General features: G+C 35.2%; 3 protein-coding genes across 3 annotated transcripts; 1 reads left to right on the top strand and 2 right to left on the bottom strand.

Moving 5' to 3' along the window:
• Positions 1 to 914: 914 nt before the first annotated feature.
• On the bottom strand, positions 915 to 3,598 carry LOC107808172 (L-ascorbate oxidase homolog). Its single transcript, XM_016632668.2, has 2 exons — positions 2,107 to 3,598; positions 915 to 1,484 (listed from the first exon to the last, which is right to left on the bottom strand). The coding sequence occupies exons 1-2, from the start codon at positions 3,474 to 3,476 to the stop codon at positions 1,181 to 1,183; spliced, it is 1,674 nt and encodes a 557-aa protein (XP_016488154.1). The 5' UTR covers positions 3,477 to 3,598; the 3' UTR covers positions 915 to 1,180.
• A 3,232-nt stretch (positions 3,599 to 6,830) lies between these two features.
• Positions 6,831 to 13,649, bottom strand: LOC107808164 (protease Do-like 10, mitochondrial). The gene is made up of 8 exons (XM_016632659.2): positions 13,064 to 13,649; positions 12,072 to 12,317; positions 10,378 to 10,573; positions 9,295 to 9,554; positions 8,647 to 8,774; positions 7,768 to 7,971; positions 7,245 to 7,295; positions 6,831 to 7,131 (listed from the first exon to the last, which is right to left on the bottom strand). The coding sequence occupies exons 1-8, from the start codon at positions 13,515 to 13,517 to the stop codon at positions 6,889 to 6,891; spliced, it is 1,782 nt and encodes a 593-aa protein (XP_016488145.1). The 5' UTR covers positions 13,518 to 13,649; the 3' UTR covers positions 6,831 to 6,888.
• Positions 13,650 to 14,948: 1,299 nt separating this feature from the next.
• Positions 14,949 to 18,408, top strand: LOC107808129 (uncharacterized). Its single transcript, XM_016632622.2, has 5 exons — positions 14,949 to 15,117; positions 15,692 to 15,785; positions 15,922 to 16,036; positions 16,328 to 17,113; positions 18,241 to 18,408. Exons 1-5 carry the CDS (start codon positions 15,009 to 15,011, stop codon positions 18,334 to 18,336), a joined length of 1,200 nt encoding a protein of 399 aa, XP_016488108.2. The 5' UTR covers positions 14,949 to 15,008; the 3' UTR covers positions 18,337 to 18,408.
• Positions 18,409 to 18,727: the final 319 nt, after the last annotated feature.

Below are 18,727 nucleotides of genomic sequence, written 5' to 3'. Positions count from 1 at the left end.
GGGAGTGGTGGGGTGGGGAGGGGATTAACTAACTCTGGAGCTTCAATTCATCAATTTCTGAATCACAGATTTAGGATTTTATCTTAGTAAAAAGCAAGTTGAATCTATGATGTGTATGAAATACTGAATTAAATATGGTTAAGAATTGCTATCACACATAGTTTTTTTAAAATTTTTTATTGGTAGATGCACATACTTTTAGCAGTTTAAAATGATAGTATATATTGTTCTTGTATGCATGTATTTACACACTTTCTCTTTTAAAGCCGAGTCTCTTGATAGAATTCAAAACATTATAGTAATCCTTAATTTTGAATATTTGACATGCCAATAAAAATATATATAAGAAAATAAATGAAGAAGCTGGCTAAATATACCGTAAATAAACAAATATAGAACAAGGAAAAACTGAGTAAATTTCATGGGTGATCATTCAGCTTTATATTCATACCCAAAAGTCACTTTTTTTTTGTTACGAAAAAGTCATTCAGCTTTATGTTCACTACCGAAAAGTCACTTTTTATCTTTTATACACAAAAATTATTTTACTTTGCTCTAATTATCACAATAGTCACTTTTGTCAAATTTTATAAAACTTTCACCCGGAAAATCTCTTATACCTTGACATTATAAATTCTCCCATTTATGTAATACCTTCTATATTATATACTATATAATATATATTCTCCTAATTATTTTACTTATAACTAAAATAACTGTAAATTATTTTATTTTTTATTTTTATATTATTAAAATGTTTAACAGGAAATCTGATAAAATCATTTGAGGTAAGACAAGAGCTTTAGACATTGGGGTGAGTAACTTTTAATTTTGAATAATCTTAGTAATTAGAACGAGAAAAAGAATAAAAGAATAGAGAGGACAAAGAAGAGAGTCAAAAGGCACCCCAGGAATACAAAGACAAAAATCTCTATATTTCTTATTTATAAATGAACGCATTAAGAGAACAAATAATACATTCATTTCAAAACTAAAATTATATTTTACACAAGAAAGAGACCAAAAAAATATCTGTTTCACTTGGACTTAAAAACTTGTCCTTCTCCTGCTTATACTCACTCTTGCTTTTTCTTTGCTCAAACAATGTACAATAAAAAATCACAGTACAAAGTACAAAATAATTTTTTTTTATAAAAAAAATCACAAGAATGAATTAAATTTAACCAGATTTATAAGGAGTAGGACGTGGCATGTCTTTAACGAAACCACAAACAAGATCATTGTCGGGCATGTTGTATTCATCTTTAACTGAGTGATTTGGAGAGAGGACACTGAAATATAATTGATGTCCTAAGTAATTTCTTTCCAATGAATTAGATCTCAAATTCCATAATCCAGCATTGTCAAGAGTTGTCATAATTGCTGCCCATGAATTAGGGTAAACTTGGATTGTGTTCCTACTCACTGCATCAAGTAAGTTGTAGTTCCTCCTCTTCTCTGGGGTCCACCTCCCTGGTTCAATCCTGCATGTATCACTCATGTATTTCGTCAGCGGCGGAACCAGGAATTCTAACATGTAAATTCAAGAAAGTTACAAAAAATGCTATACCTAGAAACTTCCCGTATTTAAGAGGATTCAACAGTGTATATATATACGGAAAAATTTATAGTCATCCTATTAGCATAATATAATTTTCCGATGAGGGGGATTCGGTTGAACGTGAACCCCCTTCATTACTTTAAGCTCCACCACTGCCTTTTGTTAGTCATATCCTATGTTGCTCGAACTCTCCGAAAATATCGTCGAGTGCATATTGGATTTTTCAAAAGCAATGCATTTTTGGAGGATCAGACACGGGTGCGACAATACTTTGGAGAGTCCGCACAACATAAATCATATCGTTATGAGTCATATCGTCAACACAATCAAGTTAATTATAAGATAACTAAAGGTACACCGCTACTGTAAGTATCAATTGGTTAATCCGAAGTTCTTATAATTTTAAGATGAAGAGGCTATAATAGGTTAAACTACACTGATAGTGTAAAACATCCTTTCGCAGACATACATAACTTAAATCCAAAGTAATTATAAGATAACATAAGAACTTTCAAGTATTTAGATTATTTATTAGAGATACTTACCCAACAGCAAAGAAGGAGTGTCCAGACAAATGCCAAGATTGAACACTTTTGCCATGATTCTCAAAAATGATCTCCACAAAGTTGCGGTAAGTGGCATTGACAAAATTAGGTGCAAGAGTTATTTTATCTTGTGCTTCTTTCCCAGATGCTGGTTCATAATCATCCTTGATCAAGTCATACTTGAACACCTTGTCACCAACACCATAGTACTCAGCCAATTTAATTGGTGTTGCGGGATCCACATGCGAGACACCGTTGATGGCATAGCGAAGCTTGCCATCAACGTTGCCAGCCGAAGTCACTAGCTTGATGGTGCGCGTGATGTTGATTTGACCGTAATGGTAAGATCCCTGCGGGTTAGGTCTAGCTGCACTCGCGGTCAAATTCCAACGGAAGGAGCGGAACTGGTTCAGGGACCAGGCCCACCCTTCTGGTGCCTTAGGCAATTGGGGTGAGGCGGGGCCCTTGCCATTGGCATAACGGATTGTGGCGGTAGCAACATGTGGTTCCTTGGTGAACCTCGTGGAAGCCACGAGGAAATAGTCCTTGGGATCCTGATCAGCAGTTATCAGAACGGACATGCATTGTCCCAAGTGGACGTCTAGTGATTCATACACATTTTGCACCGTGTGAGAACCTTCGATTTCAACAAGTTTCATTGTGTGGCCCTGGAATCTAACATTGATAGAATCCTTCATGCCAACGTTGCAAAACCTGAACCTGTACGTCTTTCCGGGGGTCAAAGTGTACATTGGCTCATCCTTACCGTCGCCTTTCCCGCTCTTTCCATTGATAATCACACCTTGTGGCCTTCCAAGAGCGCGCCCATTATCCAACAAGTTTTTCAATTCGGTGTGGCTCTTGGTATACCAATCAGCCACAAGGACCATGAAATCATCCTCAGGGGTATCAAACGGGACAGGGATCAATGCGCGACTCAAGACACTTATACCACCGAAACCACCAGCAGCGCGGTGTAGGGTGGTGGTGGGGTAGTAGTAGTAACTTCCAATTTGATCCTTGACCTGAAAACGATAGGTGAAATTAGCCCCCGGAGGGATCGGGCAATTGGTACCATGGGTACCTTCTTGCCACGAGTTCTTCCTCTGTTGGACGCCATTCCATGTGAAAAGGAGCGGCTCGTCCAACTGGTTAAACACGTTGACAATAATGTTGTTGTTGGATGTGCCATTAATTCTAGGGCCGGGGAATTGGCCATTGATCAAAATGACTTTTTGTGGAACCCCAAGAGGAGAAAGGGTGCCATATGTAACTTTCCATTCGTGAAACAAATAAGGATCCTCTCCATTTACTAAAATGCAAGGAATTACTAGCAAAATTGCTAGCACAAACCTCAACATATTATTCATTATTTTCTTTTTCTCTCGTCTTTCTTTTGGTTTTTCGATTCTTTAAACTTGGTTTTATTTTGAATCGAAAAAACCAAAATGAAAACCAGAGAAAAAAAAAAGAGGAAAACAAGCTTAAAAGAACATAGATTGGATATTGGTTTTCTGAAGGGGAATATGGCTATTTAAAATGTAAATTCAAAGGGTAATAGCCATTCAAATTTTCCTTCGTTGCCCGTAAACAACGTTCTCCTCTTGGTCTTTAATTTCTCTTGTTGTTTGGTCCTCCTTTAATCTCTCTCTGCTTCAATATTTTTTCCTAAGCACAATTTCTGTTATACCCAACAAAGCTAATAAAATTATTTATTTAATTAAACATAGAATATGTACATAGAGGGGTAAAGTTGAATTTGTCATTCCCATAATCCCATTCCTCTCCTTTTCTCCAAATCAATAAGTAAAATGGTTAACTGTTTTTCTTCAGTACTTGTAATGATTAAATATACAAGGACTAGTGAGGTTATGCCGCTATTATGTGTGAGCAATTCTTCGACAGTTTTTTACGTTAGTTGACTTATTTTTAGATTACATAAATTCAATAATACAAAGGATGAGTATACTATAATAGTATTCTTTTTAGATGTGAAAGTTATAGTAATATTTTAATCAAGGTTATAAAAATTTCTCATCGTTTGATTGGAAAGAGTAAGATTTGTTATTACTTAAGGAGCTCCCCTTTTACATAGATTTATTACCAACCTCTCCCCGCTACATATATCTTTATTATTAAATTTGACTTTCCTTAAATAACATAAAATCTATACATAGTCATAAATATAATAAAGCACGTTCCAAAATAAGTTATTTTGTATATTATATATAATATTTTAATTAATAAATAATTTTTCTATTTCATAAATTACTTATTACTGCAACACTGAAAGCAACATAGCATCAAAATTATAAAAACGTAAAAGTGCGAAATATGAAGAACAATTATGTATATAGTGTGTGTTATTATGGAATAAATTCTTATTTGGTACTTTCAATACTAGTTCATTAAATAACAATACTTGTGTTGTTCTATTTGCTTTTCAAGCACAATTAACATTTTACGAACCCTACAATATAGGTTTGTAGTAATTAGCTTGTCCTTTTTAACCCTAAGATGAGTATTTCTATTTTACATTTTATCTCATATAAAATGATATTTCTTCGTCCTGTGACACTTTTCTTATTTTGTTAGTACTAAAAAAATATTATCTTTTTATATTTAATAATAATTTAATTTTAAACTGTCTATTGTACCCTTAATGAAATAATTTATAGCCAACACAAATATCGATGTCTTATTTTAGGCCACAAGTTTCAAAAGTTTTTAGACCCCGTAAACAGTCAAACACTATCATATATTGGGACGAATTTTTTTCTCTTATACAATCAAATAAAAAGTGCATTACTTATGTGAAATTTATTTTTCATAATCAATCAAACTTTGTGTTATTTTAAGAGGAACTTTATTCTTGTAAGATTTCTCCTAATTCTTCTAAACAGACGACCCTTAATAATATGCAGATTGGCTTTGGAGTTGTGTTGCACTAATCTTTTTTGAGTGTTAATCAGTAAATTTCTCAATGGTTTAAGGCGGACGATGTAAATATTATCTGGTGAAGTGCTAGTGTTAGTTATTAAGGGCCCGTTTGAATCAATGTTAGTTATTAGTGTAAATATATATATATATATTCGATTTTTTTTTACTTTTTTCGGAATCAATGTTCGGCTATGAAAATTTTAAGTTTCACTTGAAGTTGAATTTCAAAATTTTTGAAAATTTGAAAACTCCAAAAAGTTAATTTTCAAAATTTTCACTTCAAATCACTCACAAAAATTTAAAAATAGCTCCAAATTGTATTCATGTCCAAACACAACTCTAATTTTTTTTTTTTTGGAATCTCAGGAAAACCCGCAACTGCTACAGCCTCTGATCTTCGGGTGAACACTCTGCGGTGAGCATTGGGTAAACCCTCCACTATGCAAACCACATAGGGGATGTAAACCACACTAGGCAAGCCCTGTGCGACAGGCTTGACCCAGGAGGTATTGAGGGGGTATCGATCCCAGGTCATCTGTATGGATGACCGCCCTCCAAACCAACTAGGTCATCTCGAAGGGATACAACTTTAATTTTTAAATACTATTTTTACTTTTAAAAAAATTCACTTTTTTCAAAATTTTACAATACTTAATGTCCAAACGTCCACTAAGACTTCTCAAAAACAATTAACGTTTTACTTTTTAGGAAGAGCCTAGTAGCTCATTATACTCGAAAAAGACATTGCTCAGATGAACGTGTAACTGATAGTGCCCAACTGATAAATTTAAGGAGGAGCTTACGTGGGAAAAATAGCCTTGAAAAAGATAATTGAACGCGTAAGACAGCAAACTAAAGAAGGCCCACTGGTTCAGTATAAATTATTGTTGAAAAAATGACATTGTATAGCCGCTGTAAAAATAATAGCAAAAAAAATATATAAAATTTATATATATATACATTATGTATGTTATATACAAAAATTATACAAATTTTATATACTTTTTCGGCTATCAAATATAAATAATTTCTAGCGCATGCTAAAAGTGATAATACCCCTATATTGTTCACACGTGTTCATGGAACATGCAAATAAGGTATGGTTGTTTTGTCCAGAAAGAGAAATGTACACCCTTAAAACAGTCAAGTACAAATTAATTAAAGGACAAATTTCGTATTAAATACCGAAAACACCCTCCATTTCAGCTGAAGCCCCATGCTGACCCTAGAAAGCCAAAACAATTGCAATTCCCAGAATACCCCAAGCTCCTCTCCTTAGCGGCTTCTATAAAATAGTAGTAATAGTAAAGTAATACTCCTTCCGTTCCAATTTATGTAAACCTATTTCCTTTTTGGTTTGTTCCAAAAACAATGACTCATTTCTAAATTTGGAAACAATTTAGCTTAAACTTTCAATTCTACCATTAGTGAGAAGCTTTTATAACAACACAATGTACTCTGAACCCCCTTTTTGACTTGTTTAGGACCACAAATTTCAAAAGTCTTCATTTTTTGTTAAACTCTGTGCTCAGTCAAACATGTTCACATAAATTGGAACAGAGGGAGTAATACATAACCACCAAAGGATGTGGTGTAGCAGATGGGGCTGCTCTTCCCTTAACCATAGGTCTCGAGTTCGAGCCCTGGGTATGAAAAAATCCTTGGTAGGGAACACTTCCCCCCAAATGGGGCCCTACGCAGCGCGAATCCAGATATAGTCAGGCTCCAATGCTGATACTTGACACCGGGTGGGAAACCACAAAAAAATAATAATAATAACATAATTTTGAATAAGCCATAGCAAAAATTTGGAAAGAATAGTGAAGAGAAGTAATACAAAAATTAGCTTGAGCAAGCTGACTGAAGTTCAACTGCATTTTCATCATCAGTAAGGTCACTAGACATGGCATGAGGTATTCTATGGCGTTTCAATATACGCGATGTGGCTATTCTTGCCGATTCATAGTTCAAAACAATCACCTTCTCATCATCCAAATCAAATCTTACATTCTTTTGGTTACCATCTTCCACAAGCTGACGTAAATGTTTCAAATTCAGAACTTCTACGCCATTAACCTTCTTCACCTGTACAAAACGGTTCAAAATTTCCCCGAAAACAAAGAGGAAAAATAATTATAAGGCGCCCTTATGTTGTCTTTTAAGGGAGAATGAAGTAATAGAAGCAACAAGTGTTTTACCTGCAACTCGGCAAGGCGCTCATAACCAGCATTAATATCATCCATCAACACCTAATTAATTGCAAACGGTCATATTAGCAGCATATAGCTCATTGATCTGCGAGTACAATCCTAAAGGAAAAACAGACCTCCGTCTCTATGTATAGGTTAGGAATCATGTTGCGAAGCAAAAGTTAAGGCACAAAAAATTGAAGTAAACAAATACAAAGTTTATTATTTATGAAGTTAGCCAAATGACATAGATTGTCAAGTAAAATAAGACATGCCTTCCTCCCATGTCAGAAATCTTACTGGAAACATTTACAAAAGGTTATCTAGCAGCAAATATCTTAATACGTTAACAATGTCTGCCCATTTGGATAGACCCGTCCACCATCAGTTTTGTGTGTCTCAGTATGTATTTAGCATGTGAAATTATGGTGGAACTTCATGGCGTCTTTATGCTTTTTTGTTTTTCTATTTTTATAAGAGATCAAATTATTTGAGTTTTCTATTTGACAAAAGGATAAGAAACTCTAGATACCTGAGAAAGGATGATGAATTGTTCACCAGGTTTCTTAGGTAGTTCCCGAAGGGCTCGTTCACACAACCGACGGGGTGAGGCATTATACCAGTCTTCTCCATACTCGTGAAGGAATGGTTGAGTTAATGGAATAAAGACGAGACCAGCAAATATGAAATAACTCGGAAGCTTGTCAAATTGATGAACTGGAACAAGTGGCTGCAACTGCATAATGTTAACTAGTTGTTAGATACAGTAGTCAGTTACACAGCATCAAAGAAACCTTTAGATTACCAATCATACAAGTTGATAAAGTGTTAAATCTAAGGCTTAGCAAAAAGTGCAGTCACCTTCCCAACACCTTACTCCTATGCATCAGATTCCCAAGAGCGACAAAGCAAAAAATAACCTTGGTCCACTCGCACACCAAAATACTTCTAACAAAACAAAAATTTACCTTGCTCCAATACCGCACCAAAATACTTCTAACTACATAAATTATGTGACACCCCCAAATACTTCAAGGCTTCTTTCATCTTTTCTATTTTTCTATTTTTGTAAAAGATCAGATTGTTTAAGTTTTCCATTTAACAAAAGGATACTTGATGAGAGCAACTATAGATACCTGAAAGAGGATGATGCATTGTTCAACCTTCATATTATAACTTGTGCAAATGATGAATTTACTTCTACCGGAGCGATAATGTCAATAAGTTATTTTACCAGAGTAATTCTAATTGAACAATGTAGATGCAGTGATTTCGATCTATTCGTCTGATTACATGCACCCAGGATATGAGCAGAAGTTTGAAAAATCACTGGGAGATACATTCGAAACAACAATTAATTATGAAGGGTTAATAGAAGGGTAATTATGAAGGGTAAATAAAAGTGACTTACAGGATGAAGCGTGATTTTGAAGTCATGCACTTTGCCATTTCTCAAGACTTTAAGTTCAGCAGTTTCATTAGGTTTCTTCATAGATACCAGATGGTCAAATGTGATCCTCTCTCTGTTTCGGAAAGGAACTGCAGATCATAAGCAATCTCAAAACTTTAGTCCAGGGAAATAAGGTTGCTAATTTTGATATGCATTTTAGTCAAAATGCAGAAGGGCAAACTTTTCTAACAGAAAATAAGTTATTCTAGCCTTACAATTTTCATATCCTGCACACCCACTTATCTGGTTTCTGGTATAATTATCAGCTATTCACATGGCAAGAGAAGAAACTCAGAATTAAAAACGACTAGACTCTAGGCTTTTCCATCTCTCAAAAGGAGGTCATTAATTTGTTACTCATAGTTGCTCGTTGAACATGAATACTTTTTAGTTGGTGCTGGCCTGCCTAAAAGAGCCTCTACAGCAAGAACCACATCCATGTTTCATCCAAATCCGTCATTTTACGTCACGAAACATTTAGAGAAAGAAAAAGGCATGTGCCATAAAATGTAAGAAAAAGCTGTGAAGAAGAATGTTGTACTAGTTTAACTGTCGTACATAAGAATTACAAGAAATAGAGAGAAGCAAGGCAATAAGAGAAAGCCTTACCTGTTCCATCATTTGCTATGGGTACGCCATCAAATGAGAGGATTATGTCGTCTTTCTTTAATACTCTAGAAGCATCAGAAAGTGGGTTGATTCGGCTAACAAGCACACCTGTCAATTTGGACTGCATTTGGAAGTACTCTCGAATTTGTGCATTTTCAGTAGGTTGGCATGACAAGCCCAGAGAGCAAAACCCAATGTATTCACCCCGTTCTTCTACTCCAGCTATAAAATGCTTTATCACAGGAACAGGAATAATGTAGCTGCAAAATCCAAATAGAACTGAAACTTTTAAGGCCAACTATGCACACTGTAAATTTCCTTTCCAATTACAACAGTTTTTCTCCAAGGTAGATTGTTTAATCAAGGGTATCAGTTTAGATTTGATTGTTTGCAGCACTGAGGAAGAGTCGAAATAGAATGAACTTGAATTCGAGACCGCTATTTGAAATCATAGTGAAATACTGGAATTTTTATCTCATGTCTAAGAGCTACTAAATGTTCCCACAAGCTAAGCAAATGTTGATTAAAACTAGTAAATGTCATCAACCAAATCTCCTTATCAACTGCATGTCATCACAACTAAAAGCTTTCAGGCATTCCCACATATGCCATCCTTTGTAACCCCTCTGAGATGAAAAGAATAATATTATGAAGCTAGAGCCAAAGGGCTACAACTCAAGCTTCAAATTTGTGAATGCATGAACAAGGACTGCGTGAAGGGAAAAATCTGAATATTATGACGAAGAAAAATGGAAGAGAAGATTTGCAGGAGAATACATGTGTGAAGGGAAGAATAACATGCAGTCAGATTCAGGTAAAGGAGAGAAAAATCTGAATTTTGTGATGATGCAAGTGGATATTAGAGTATATACCCCATCAATATTTAACTAAATAATATATGGTAGACCCAGCAATAAATGATGCAATGGAACTAAATCTGTATAGTAGTTCTATCCCTCCGGGGTAGGGGTAAGGTCTGCGTACACTCTACCCTCCCCAGACCCCACTTGTGGGATCCTACTGGGTTGTTGTTGTTGTTGTAGTTACAGAGACACAAAGTACCAAAATAAAATTCTAATTTACCCAATATTCTCTGCACCAGAGAGGTTTTGGAAAGCAACTCCAGCAACTTTGTCACCCATAATTGCTGGTCCTCCACTATTCCCTGGATTTATAGCCGCATCAATTTGTATTGCCAATAGTTGACTAGCGCCGTGTACATATTGCGTAGGTTCTACCCTTGAGACAACACCTTTTGTCACGGATATATTATCTCCCCCTAGAAAAAAGCAAAAATTATTAGAGAACTCCTCAGGTGAAGGTATTTGTGGCTTACAATTAAGTAAAGAAAAAAAAAAAGAGAACATAGTATAGTGAAGAAAACAAAAATATAACTAGACGTCAACAAAAGATTAAGAAGGATCTGCACTATTGAAGACAAGAATCTAGTATATGCAAGCTACAAATATCCAGCCTTGCACCTAGTTGACACCAGAGAGAAACAAAATACATCATGAAAGTTTCCTTTTCACTCTTCTGGATCTTATTTGTTCGCTGCTCGTATGAGCCCTCGAAAAGGGTACACCGAATCCGAGAAAATAGTGCACTCTCTCGCGGAGTATAGCTCACATCCAAACATCTGATTGGGGAACGGGGCAACGCCCATGAAGCTCCGGCGGAAAGGGAAGGCCTGCCAGGCCGTATGCCCATGGGTGCAGGATTCTTCGAAAAAGCGCGGGCTGACTCGGAGACCTGGGACCTTGGCTTAGTAATGAATGAAGGGAAGCTCTTCGAGCTTTCTCCGCCAGCGGCTTATGTAGTGGTCGGCCTTATAAAGCTCGCTAAGCCTCGCTTCCCTCTCCCCTTCGCTTATTAATTAAGTGAAAAATAGTCGTCGGCATTCTATAAGCGACTTGAGCAGAGGAGACAAGAAAAGGCTCAGTGGTAACTGTTATGAATGTGGAGGAGTGGGGAATTTTTGTCGTTACTGTTACAATGTTCAGACGGACGAATGCTGCTAGGGGAGTGCAGAATAGACCAGCTGAACGTAGTCGGAGAAGCTCTAAAGGTAAGTTCAAGTCGGAAACATTGTGTTTCCACAAGAAAAGAAGCACATATTTTTTATAGGATTTGATTTGATAAATGGAAGGAAATTGTCAATTGAATTGGCAGAAAACTATGGTAAAGGGGAGCCCAACGTCCTCAGCAGAGAGGAATGGCAGATGCATTCCCCCCCCCCCCCCCACAACAAAAAACACACACACATGCACAAAAAAACAAAATATTCCTATTCCAATCAACCAAATGACATTAGCCTAATTTATTTGAACTATAGACCAAAAAGAGCCCCATTGGAGTGAAATATATATAGTACTCATACTGCTGTTCCCAATTGATTTGGATTGAGGTGTAGCTGATTGGTTGATTTCGTGAGAAAACATGAATAAAAGGAGCTCACTTGTGAATTGTGATTCATCTGCCGTTGTATTTTAAAACACGAAAAGAAGAATGTGAATTTCATATTAACTCGACACCGTATCAACAACTCAGTTATTTTTATTTTTCTGAAAATTATATCAATAACTCAGTTATTTCGAATAGGTATAGCATCCCATTGCTAAACATGAATGTTGTATATCACACAAACAATAGGGGGGAAAGGGAGGTTCAGAGTTCGATTCAAGTGTATGGGGGGTTGGGTGTTTACATTACATCTTGAATCAGTTACAAGAAAAATAATTATCTTGAGGATGACCGCTGATTAAAAAAAAAATTACCTTGAGGATAACCAACAACAGCCACAGCTTCTTGGAGAAATGGAACATCACCAAGCTCCAAAGAGTTCATGCCCTCCCAGAATTCTTCACTTTCTACCACCAGAATAGCCAAGTCACATTCATGACCAACAGCTTGCACTGTTGCTCTATACTTGGTAGGAGAACCATGCTTTCTTACAAGTACAAACGTATGATCAGCCACAACATGAGCATTTGTTAGGATCCTCTTTCCCCGAATAACAAAACCTATAACATTAAGAATGCAAAATCCGAAAGTAAGCTTTATGTTCTCTTAAATTATTAGTAGGTCAGATACTTGATAAGTTGATATGAGCTCTGTATTCTCTTCTTTTAAGAAAAAGAAATTATTACACATAGAGGGTGGGGAAGGGGAAATGGGGGAGGGGATTACAAGTGGGGAATCGAAACCCAAACTTGTAACAAAAGCAGATAAGAGAATTAACCTTCCAAAATCGAGTCCCCATAACAAATCAATCAACAATCCTCAATCCTAAACTAATTGTAGTTACAACATCAATAATTTCATGCTTTAATCCTAAACTAGTTGGCGTTGGAGTTGGGACAACAAATCTCTAATACTTGCAGCCCTTGGGACAACAACAAACTATTTATCTCAATCAGTGGCGGAGTCACCTTATACCAAGGGGTGTCAATTTGACACCTGACACCCCTTCACGGGAAAAAAATATACTACATAGGTAGGTAAAAAAAATTATATATATGTTGACTCCCCTTAATTTTTTCGTCTATTTACTTATATATATTTTGACACCCCAATGAAAAGCATGCCTCCGCCACTGATCTCAATGAACAACAACTTCATAAAAAGTAGCCTTTTGACAAGGCTTCCTTAGTAAATGAAGTGCCAATGTAAGATTTTCACAATAACCAAATGGCTAGTAAAAAAACGGAAGCATTACACTGATAGAGAATAACATATTTAGAAAGTAAATGAAAGAGAATAAAAATACCAGAGCCCGTAGTTTCACGCTGGGACTTGTTCTGCCATGGAAGGAAGTAATTAGGACTACTGGAAACAGTGAATATTTTAACTACAGAATCCAATGCTAGCTCTATTGCTAAATAAGCATCCACCATTCCACTACTTAATCGCTGCTCCACCGCCGCCACCGGTTCTACTTCCGATGCATTGGATTGAAGACTATCATTTTCCTCAGCTCTCTCGACATGAGGTGTCGTAGAAGTTGTTGAGCTATTGCTGTTATTCAAGGTGGAAAAAAATGAGGCGGAAGCAGAAGTATTACCAACAGTGCTGCTATAATTGCAGCGCCGAACAAATCGATGAAGCTCTTGACGTCGGTGATGTACCGGAGCTACATCTCCGGCGATAATAGGGGATTGAAAGTGGAGATTTCTGTTTAAGAGCTTTCGTGCTGTACGGAGACTTGGACCTATTCGTAACATCGTAACACCGGCGTATTTCCGGCGACGTTCACCGGAGATTAAATTAGCCTCCGACGGAATATTACGCCGGTGTCCTTCGGAGCGCGCGTAAGGGGAAGGGTTTTAGGCCTTATTAGAGATTCTAAAACCCTTCAATACAGAGGTGGAGGATATCAAAAAAAAAGAAATTTAAAAAAAATAACCACAACTAACCACTTTGAGTATTTTGATTTTAAAATAAAATAAAAAGATGATTTGACAACTAAGCTAAGTACCATCCACCCAAACATTTAAATTCAAAATAGTGGGCGAATTTATATAATTCATTTAAGACAAAGATTACTTTTATCATGTGGCCGAAATTGTTTATAATCGATTACCTCAAAAATATATATATTTGTATATAACATACAGAAATATATATATATATATATATAATTTTTTAATATTTTTTTAAAATTGACTAATATTATCATTTACGCATATAATCATATATAATTAATATATATGGACTATACTTTTGTCGGCCTCTTAGCTTTTTAATTTTGTTTTTGAATTTACATCTTCAAATGATCATATTAGCTATATATTTGAGGTAAAATGAGGGGTAATTCTCCTTTATCCCTTATATGTGAAAGTAAAGAAAATTAGAACCTTCAGACCTTTTTTAAGTTAAAATTCTCCATTTTAGATAACATGATATTAGAAGGAAGGTCAATTTTACTTGCATAACATGAACTAAAGCATTTTTTCCGTGGGAGTTTTTAATGGGACAAACAACTTTATTTTAATGGACATTAGCCCCAACCAAAAATTAGGGTGGTAAGTACCTTTTAATCTTTAATAAGAAGTCATGAATAGAATCACCTTTTTTTAATCTTTAATAAGAAGTCATGAATAGAATCACTTTTTGCACAACGATTTATACCTCTGAAGTGAGACTTCTTACGTGATTGTGGATTAGTCGGGCTCCAAATTGAGTGCCAATGTGAAACAAACAAAAAAAGGGAACATGTGCCCGCATATGAGAAGAAGGCAAGATTTTGTCGGTCTATAACAAGAAGTAATTTGTCATACTAATAATTAATACGATGTAATAATCGAAAAAATAAAATAATAACTTACTATAACAGGTTAAAAAAATTCATTGTTATTGTATAAAACTTAAATCCTTATATATTAGGAGTTTTTTTTTTTAATTTCTGCAGGAGGTGGCTAATCCAACAAATTAAGTCGTTATCAAAAGAACTTTGTAAATGTCCATGTATTTAACTCAACAAGGCCTGCAACAAACAAACTGGTGCCAAATGTACGAAAACATTATTAACAAATGTTAATTTCCTCTTCTTATCATTCTCTATTTGGACCATTTCCAGTATATATCTGCCGGCGAAATAGCAACATTTCACCATTTTACTATAAAACAATATATGTTAGCCTCAACTCCTTAATTAATCCTTACCTTAGCTTGTCTTTAATTAAAGATTAATACCATACTAAGAATCAAGAAATATGAATAGAGATGAAGATCTTCTTCTATTTAGAGACATGTATAAGCGCGAAAAGAATGAACTTGCTAGCTTTCTTCTTCTTCCTGTCTCTAATGAATTAGAGGCAAATGGTATGAATTTTAAGCTTTTTAATTATTTTTTGTTTTTCATAAATTTTCGCTGCTTCTTTTTGGTTGTTCATGATGGAGAGTTTTTCCGTTCCTTATCGGTTGTATTAGTAGCACTCTTATATTTTCATAGAGCTTTATTTACATCCTATTGTTTCGTTCGCTTCAGCTATCTTATTTTCATGTCAGGATTTTCGTTAAGGGATTCAAAAAATTAAAAAATTAAAAAATTAAAGAGATTGTAGCTAGTGGAAATTGAACCAATGACCTCACAAGGTTTTGAACCCCCTTGACCACTAAGGTATGCATTTGGGCTGTGTTGAGGGGATTCAAAACATAATATATAGAGGTAAACAGATTTTGCATTATATATACAGTGTAGTTTTTCGGCGAAGTGAACCCCCTTCCGCCCCATAAATTCGCCCCTGGTCGAGGGCCTACGGAAAACAACTTTTCTACCTTTACCAGGTAGAAGTAAGATCTGCGTATACACTATCCTCCTCAGACTCTACTTGTAGGATAAGACTGGATTTGTTGTTGTTGTCGTCGTCGTGATTGAGAGTTGTGGAACTTGCAGGTAATTATGCACTATACAGAATGGCTTCTAGCAAGAAAGGACAAGTAGGATTGGATTACTTGATGAATGAAACTGGAAAGAATGATTATGACTGGTAAGTTAATTTACTTTGATCATATTATTGATTTATTGTCGCACTAAGTAATAGTGCACGCTTAGTCTTTTAAATGTGTTTCTTAAGGGGTGCCTATAAACCTTAAAAGACAGATAATATGGAATTTTGATTGAAGGTTGAAAACGCCGCCTGCTACACCTTTATTTCCATCTCTTGACATGGAAGCCAATGCTCCAGAACTAGTCATTCAGAAGGAGATTCCAATTATTCAACCAATTATTCTCTCAAGGGTGTGTATTTCAGCATTTTTTAAATTTTCATAATTCAATTTGTGCATGAAATTAATTTCTTTGCCCGAGGATCAAGGGGGAGCTAGGTGGGCATACCCTTGCCAAAAATTACACCGTATATATAAGGTTCATTTTTTTTTTTTACGTATATATATTAGGTGTTGAATTTCCTTTATCTTCTTTGCGTTGGTGAAATCCTGCTTCCGCTACTCTAGGACTGATTCATCCCTTTTATATCTATCTTCAAAAATATATGATCAAGTTTTAAATACTTAAAGTTTGTTACAATAGTTTGCAGACAAGTCAGGGGCAGCTAAAACAAGAAGTACTCTTATTATAAGATCTGCATCACCTAATCCAAAACCAAAAGTAGCCACAAGAAACTTAACACCAACAGGAAAACAACAAGGTGCTTCATCAATAGACAAGAAAAACACAAGATATGCAACAACAACAACAACAACAACAATAACAGCGACAAACCAATTGAAAGTGATCAAATCCAACAATTCCGTTGATCAGAATGCAATAAGACCAACAAGGCAAAAAGAGACACATCTTAATTTCCTTGCTTCCAACCTATCAAAAACTATGGGAATGAAGTCGTCTTTAAGTAGTAACTCTAAAAGCAGGGGAGTGTCCCCTGCAGGAAGGCCGAAAATCCTGGCTCAGTTACCAGGATTTTCGGATGAAACACCGGTTAATCTCAGAACAGACCGGTCTCTTTCAGCAACCAAGGGCCGGTCTATTAACCAACACCAATCAACTAACCAACGCCCTGGATCATCATCATCGTCATCTTCTTCATCATCAGCACACATTACAAAACCAATAAGACGACAATCTTGTTCCCCCAGTGTAACTCGTGGTCGAAAACAGGATATTAGTACTACTAGTACAAAATTTCAACAGGGGAATGTAACAACACAAGTTCTTGGCAGTAAAATGGTAGACAAGTTTTTGAATGCTAGGAAATCAGTATATGAAGAAAAGGAAATTACAAAGGCAAAGTTGAATGGTTGTATAAATGAGAGATCTGGTTTTGGAAGGCATATATCAAGAATATCAGCAAATGTGGTAAGTGTATCTAATTTTACTCATTTCAAAGGATAATGTTGCACATAGATTATTTTACGTGTTACATATACGAGTAGTGATTAATCAATTATATAGTGATTTAACATGACCATAAAAAGACAATGAAACCTTCAATGAGGAACTAAATTGGGCTGGGCCTAAGTTGCAACTGATGTCCATAACTATCCTATGTTTGTTGCGGCCCGCTATGAGCATGTTTGGATGAACTTATTTTAGGGGCAAGTGCATAGATAACCATTCTTAGGGATATTATTTAGAGATTAGCCAGTATTTATTTTGTCCTGAAATTTTAAACTAAATCTTAACTTTAGGATAATTTAGGACATTTTAGTCACGGAAATTTGAACTGAAAAAAATGAAATTCAGGACGCACTGGTTAATTCTTAAATAACAGCTATTTAGAGTGGCTACTTGGTGTCATTTCTACCTTATTTTAGGTGATTTTTAAGCATAAGTCATAAGTTAGGAATTCTAGCTTTTAACTTTTGGCTTATATTTGTCATTTTAGCTTAAAAACAAGTGCTTAAAAATATTTTTAAACTTTATCCAAACACTACAAAATGACTTAAAAGCGATTTTGGCTTAAAAATACTTAAAATAAATCTGCTCTAATGTTTAACCAAGATCATCATGATTACGTCTATTGACTGGGCTGACCAGCTTGCATTATTCATCGGTTCCACGACCAAAAGAGTGATTCACATTATCTTTTATAATGATTTCTAATTTTTGTTATCTTTCTTTCGTTCCGCACCGTTCGAATTTCGAAAGTCAAACCTTTTTACTTTAAAGAATTCAAATATAAAATCTTTAAGTTTTTTGAAACAATATTTATATATTTTAAAACTACCATAAAATTACAATAACTAACAACTAAAAAAATCTAAAAAGTATATGAAAAAATCAAGGTCAAAGAATAACTCGTTTGACTCTCGAAGTCTAAACGATGCCACATAAATTGGACGGAGGGAATAGTTAGTACATATTCACTAACCTATAAAATTTTATATCCTTTGTATTGCTTAACATATATTCAGGTCATTTATCATCTTTTATAAATCGCGAAGTATATATTATAGATTGTATTATTCTTATTGAAATGACAGGAAATCCGTCAAGACTCTGGTAATTCGGGCAAAAATGGCACAACCACTGGGAGAAAATCTTCAAATATTAGAAGCAGCAGAATCCCTGCTACATAAAGCAATTCATGTAATCTTTTGTATAAGTCTAACCAATTAAAACCATAATGTGGTGTTATTTTTTTTATATCATTTTATGGTGACTCTCAAAGCTTCTTCTCATTTTATTCTGAGCACATCCTCTATCTGTTTTTCTATATGGTGGGAAGATTTTTACAATATCAGTGTAATTTAATATGTCATAATAAATTAGTACTACCATTTTTACTTCGTTATGACCAGTAAATAATTAATGTAGAAATTTACATGTAATAGCTTATAAACAACTTGATTGAGTAAATACCTTGTAAAACATTGGAGATAACCTTCGATCAATATTCAAAGAGGAAACTCGTTTTCACATTACTGTAAAGTGTCTACCGAAGTACAGTAGTTCCTGAAAAAGGAATAG

This window comes from Nicotiana tabacum, chromosome 13 (assembly GCF_000715075.1).
Source record: "Nicotiana tabacum cultivar K326 chromosome 13, ASM71507v2, whole genome shotgun sequence".
NCBI classification, from domain to species: domain Eukaryota; kingdom Viridiplantae; phylum Streptophyta; class Magnoliopsida; order Solanales; family Solanaceae; genus Nicotiana; species Nicotiana tabacum.
Note: the sequence above shows the minus strand (reverse complement) of the source record. Positions and strands in the feature narration are given on the sequence as shown.

What these genes read in the sequence shown, in the direction of transcription:
- LOC107808172 (XM_016632668.2), bottom strand. Translation starts at nt 3,476, where the DNA reads ATGAATAATATGTTGAGGTTTGTGCTAGCAATTTTGCTAGTAATTCCT. An exon ending in CACTCCTTCTTTGCTGTTGG is followed by an intron (nt 1,485 to 2,106) that starts GTAAGTATCTCT and finishes TGATACATGCAG; the next exon opens with GATTGAACCAGGGAGGTGGA.
- LOC107808164 (XM_016632659.2), bottom strand. Translation starts at nt 13,517, where the DNA reads ATGTTACGAATAGGTCCAAGTCTCCGTACAGCACGAAAGCTCTTAAAC. An exon ending in TCTGGTGCAGAGAATATTGG is followed by an intron (nt 9,555 to 10,377) that starts GTAAATTAGAAT and finishes TGGATTTTGCAG; the next exon opens with CTACATTATTCCTGTTCCTG. An exon ending in TCAAAATCACGCTTCATCCT is followed by an intron (nt 7,972 to 8,646) that starts GTAAGTCACTTT and finishes AACATTATGCAG; the next exon opens with TTGCAGCCACTTGTTCCAGT.
- LOC107808129 (XM_016632622.2), top strand. Translation starts at nt 15,009, where the DNA reads ATGAATAGAGATGAAGATCTTCTTCTATTTAGAGACATGTATAAGCGC. An exon ending in TAATGAATTAGAGGCAAATG is followed by an intron (nt 15,118 to 15,691) that starts GTATGAATTTTA and finishes TGGAACTTGCAG; the next exon opens with GTAATTATGCACTATACAGA. An exon ending in AACCAATTATTCTCTCAAGG is followed by an intron (nt 16,037 to 16,327) that starts GTGTGTATTTCA and finishes TTGTTACAATAG; the next exon opens with TTTGCAGACAAGTCAGGGGC.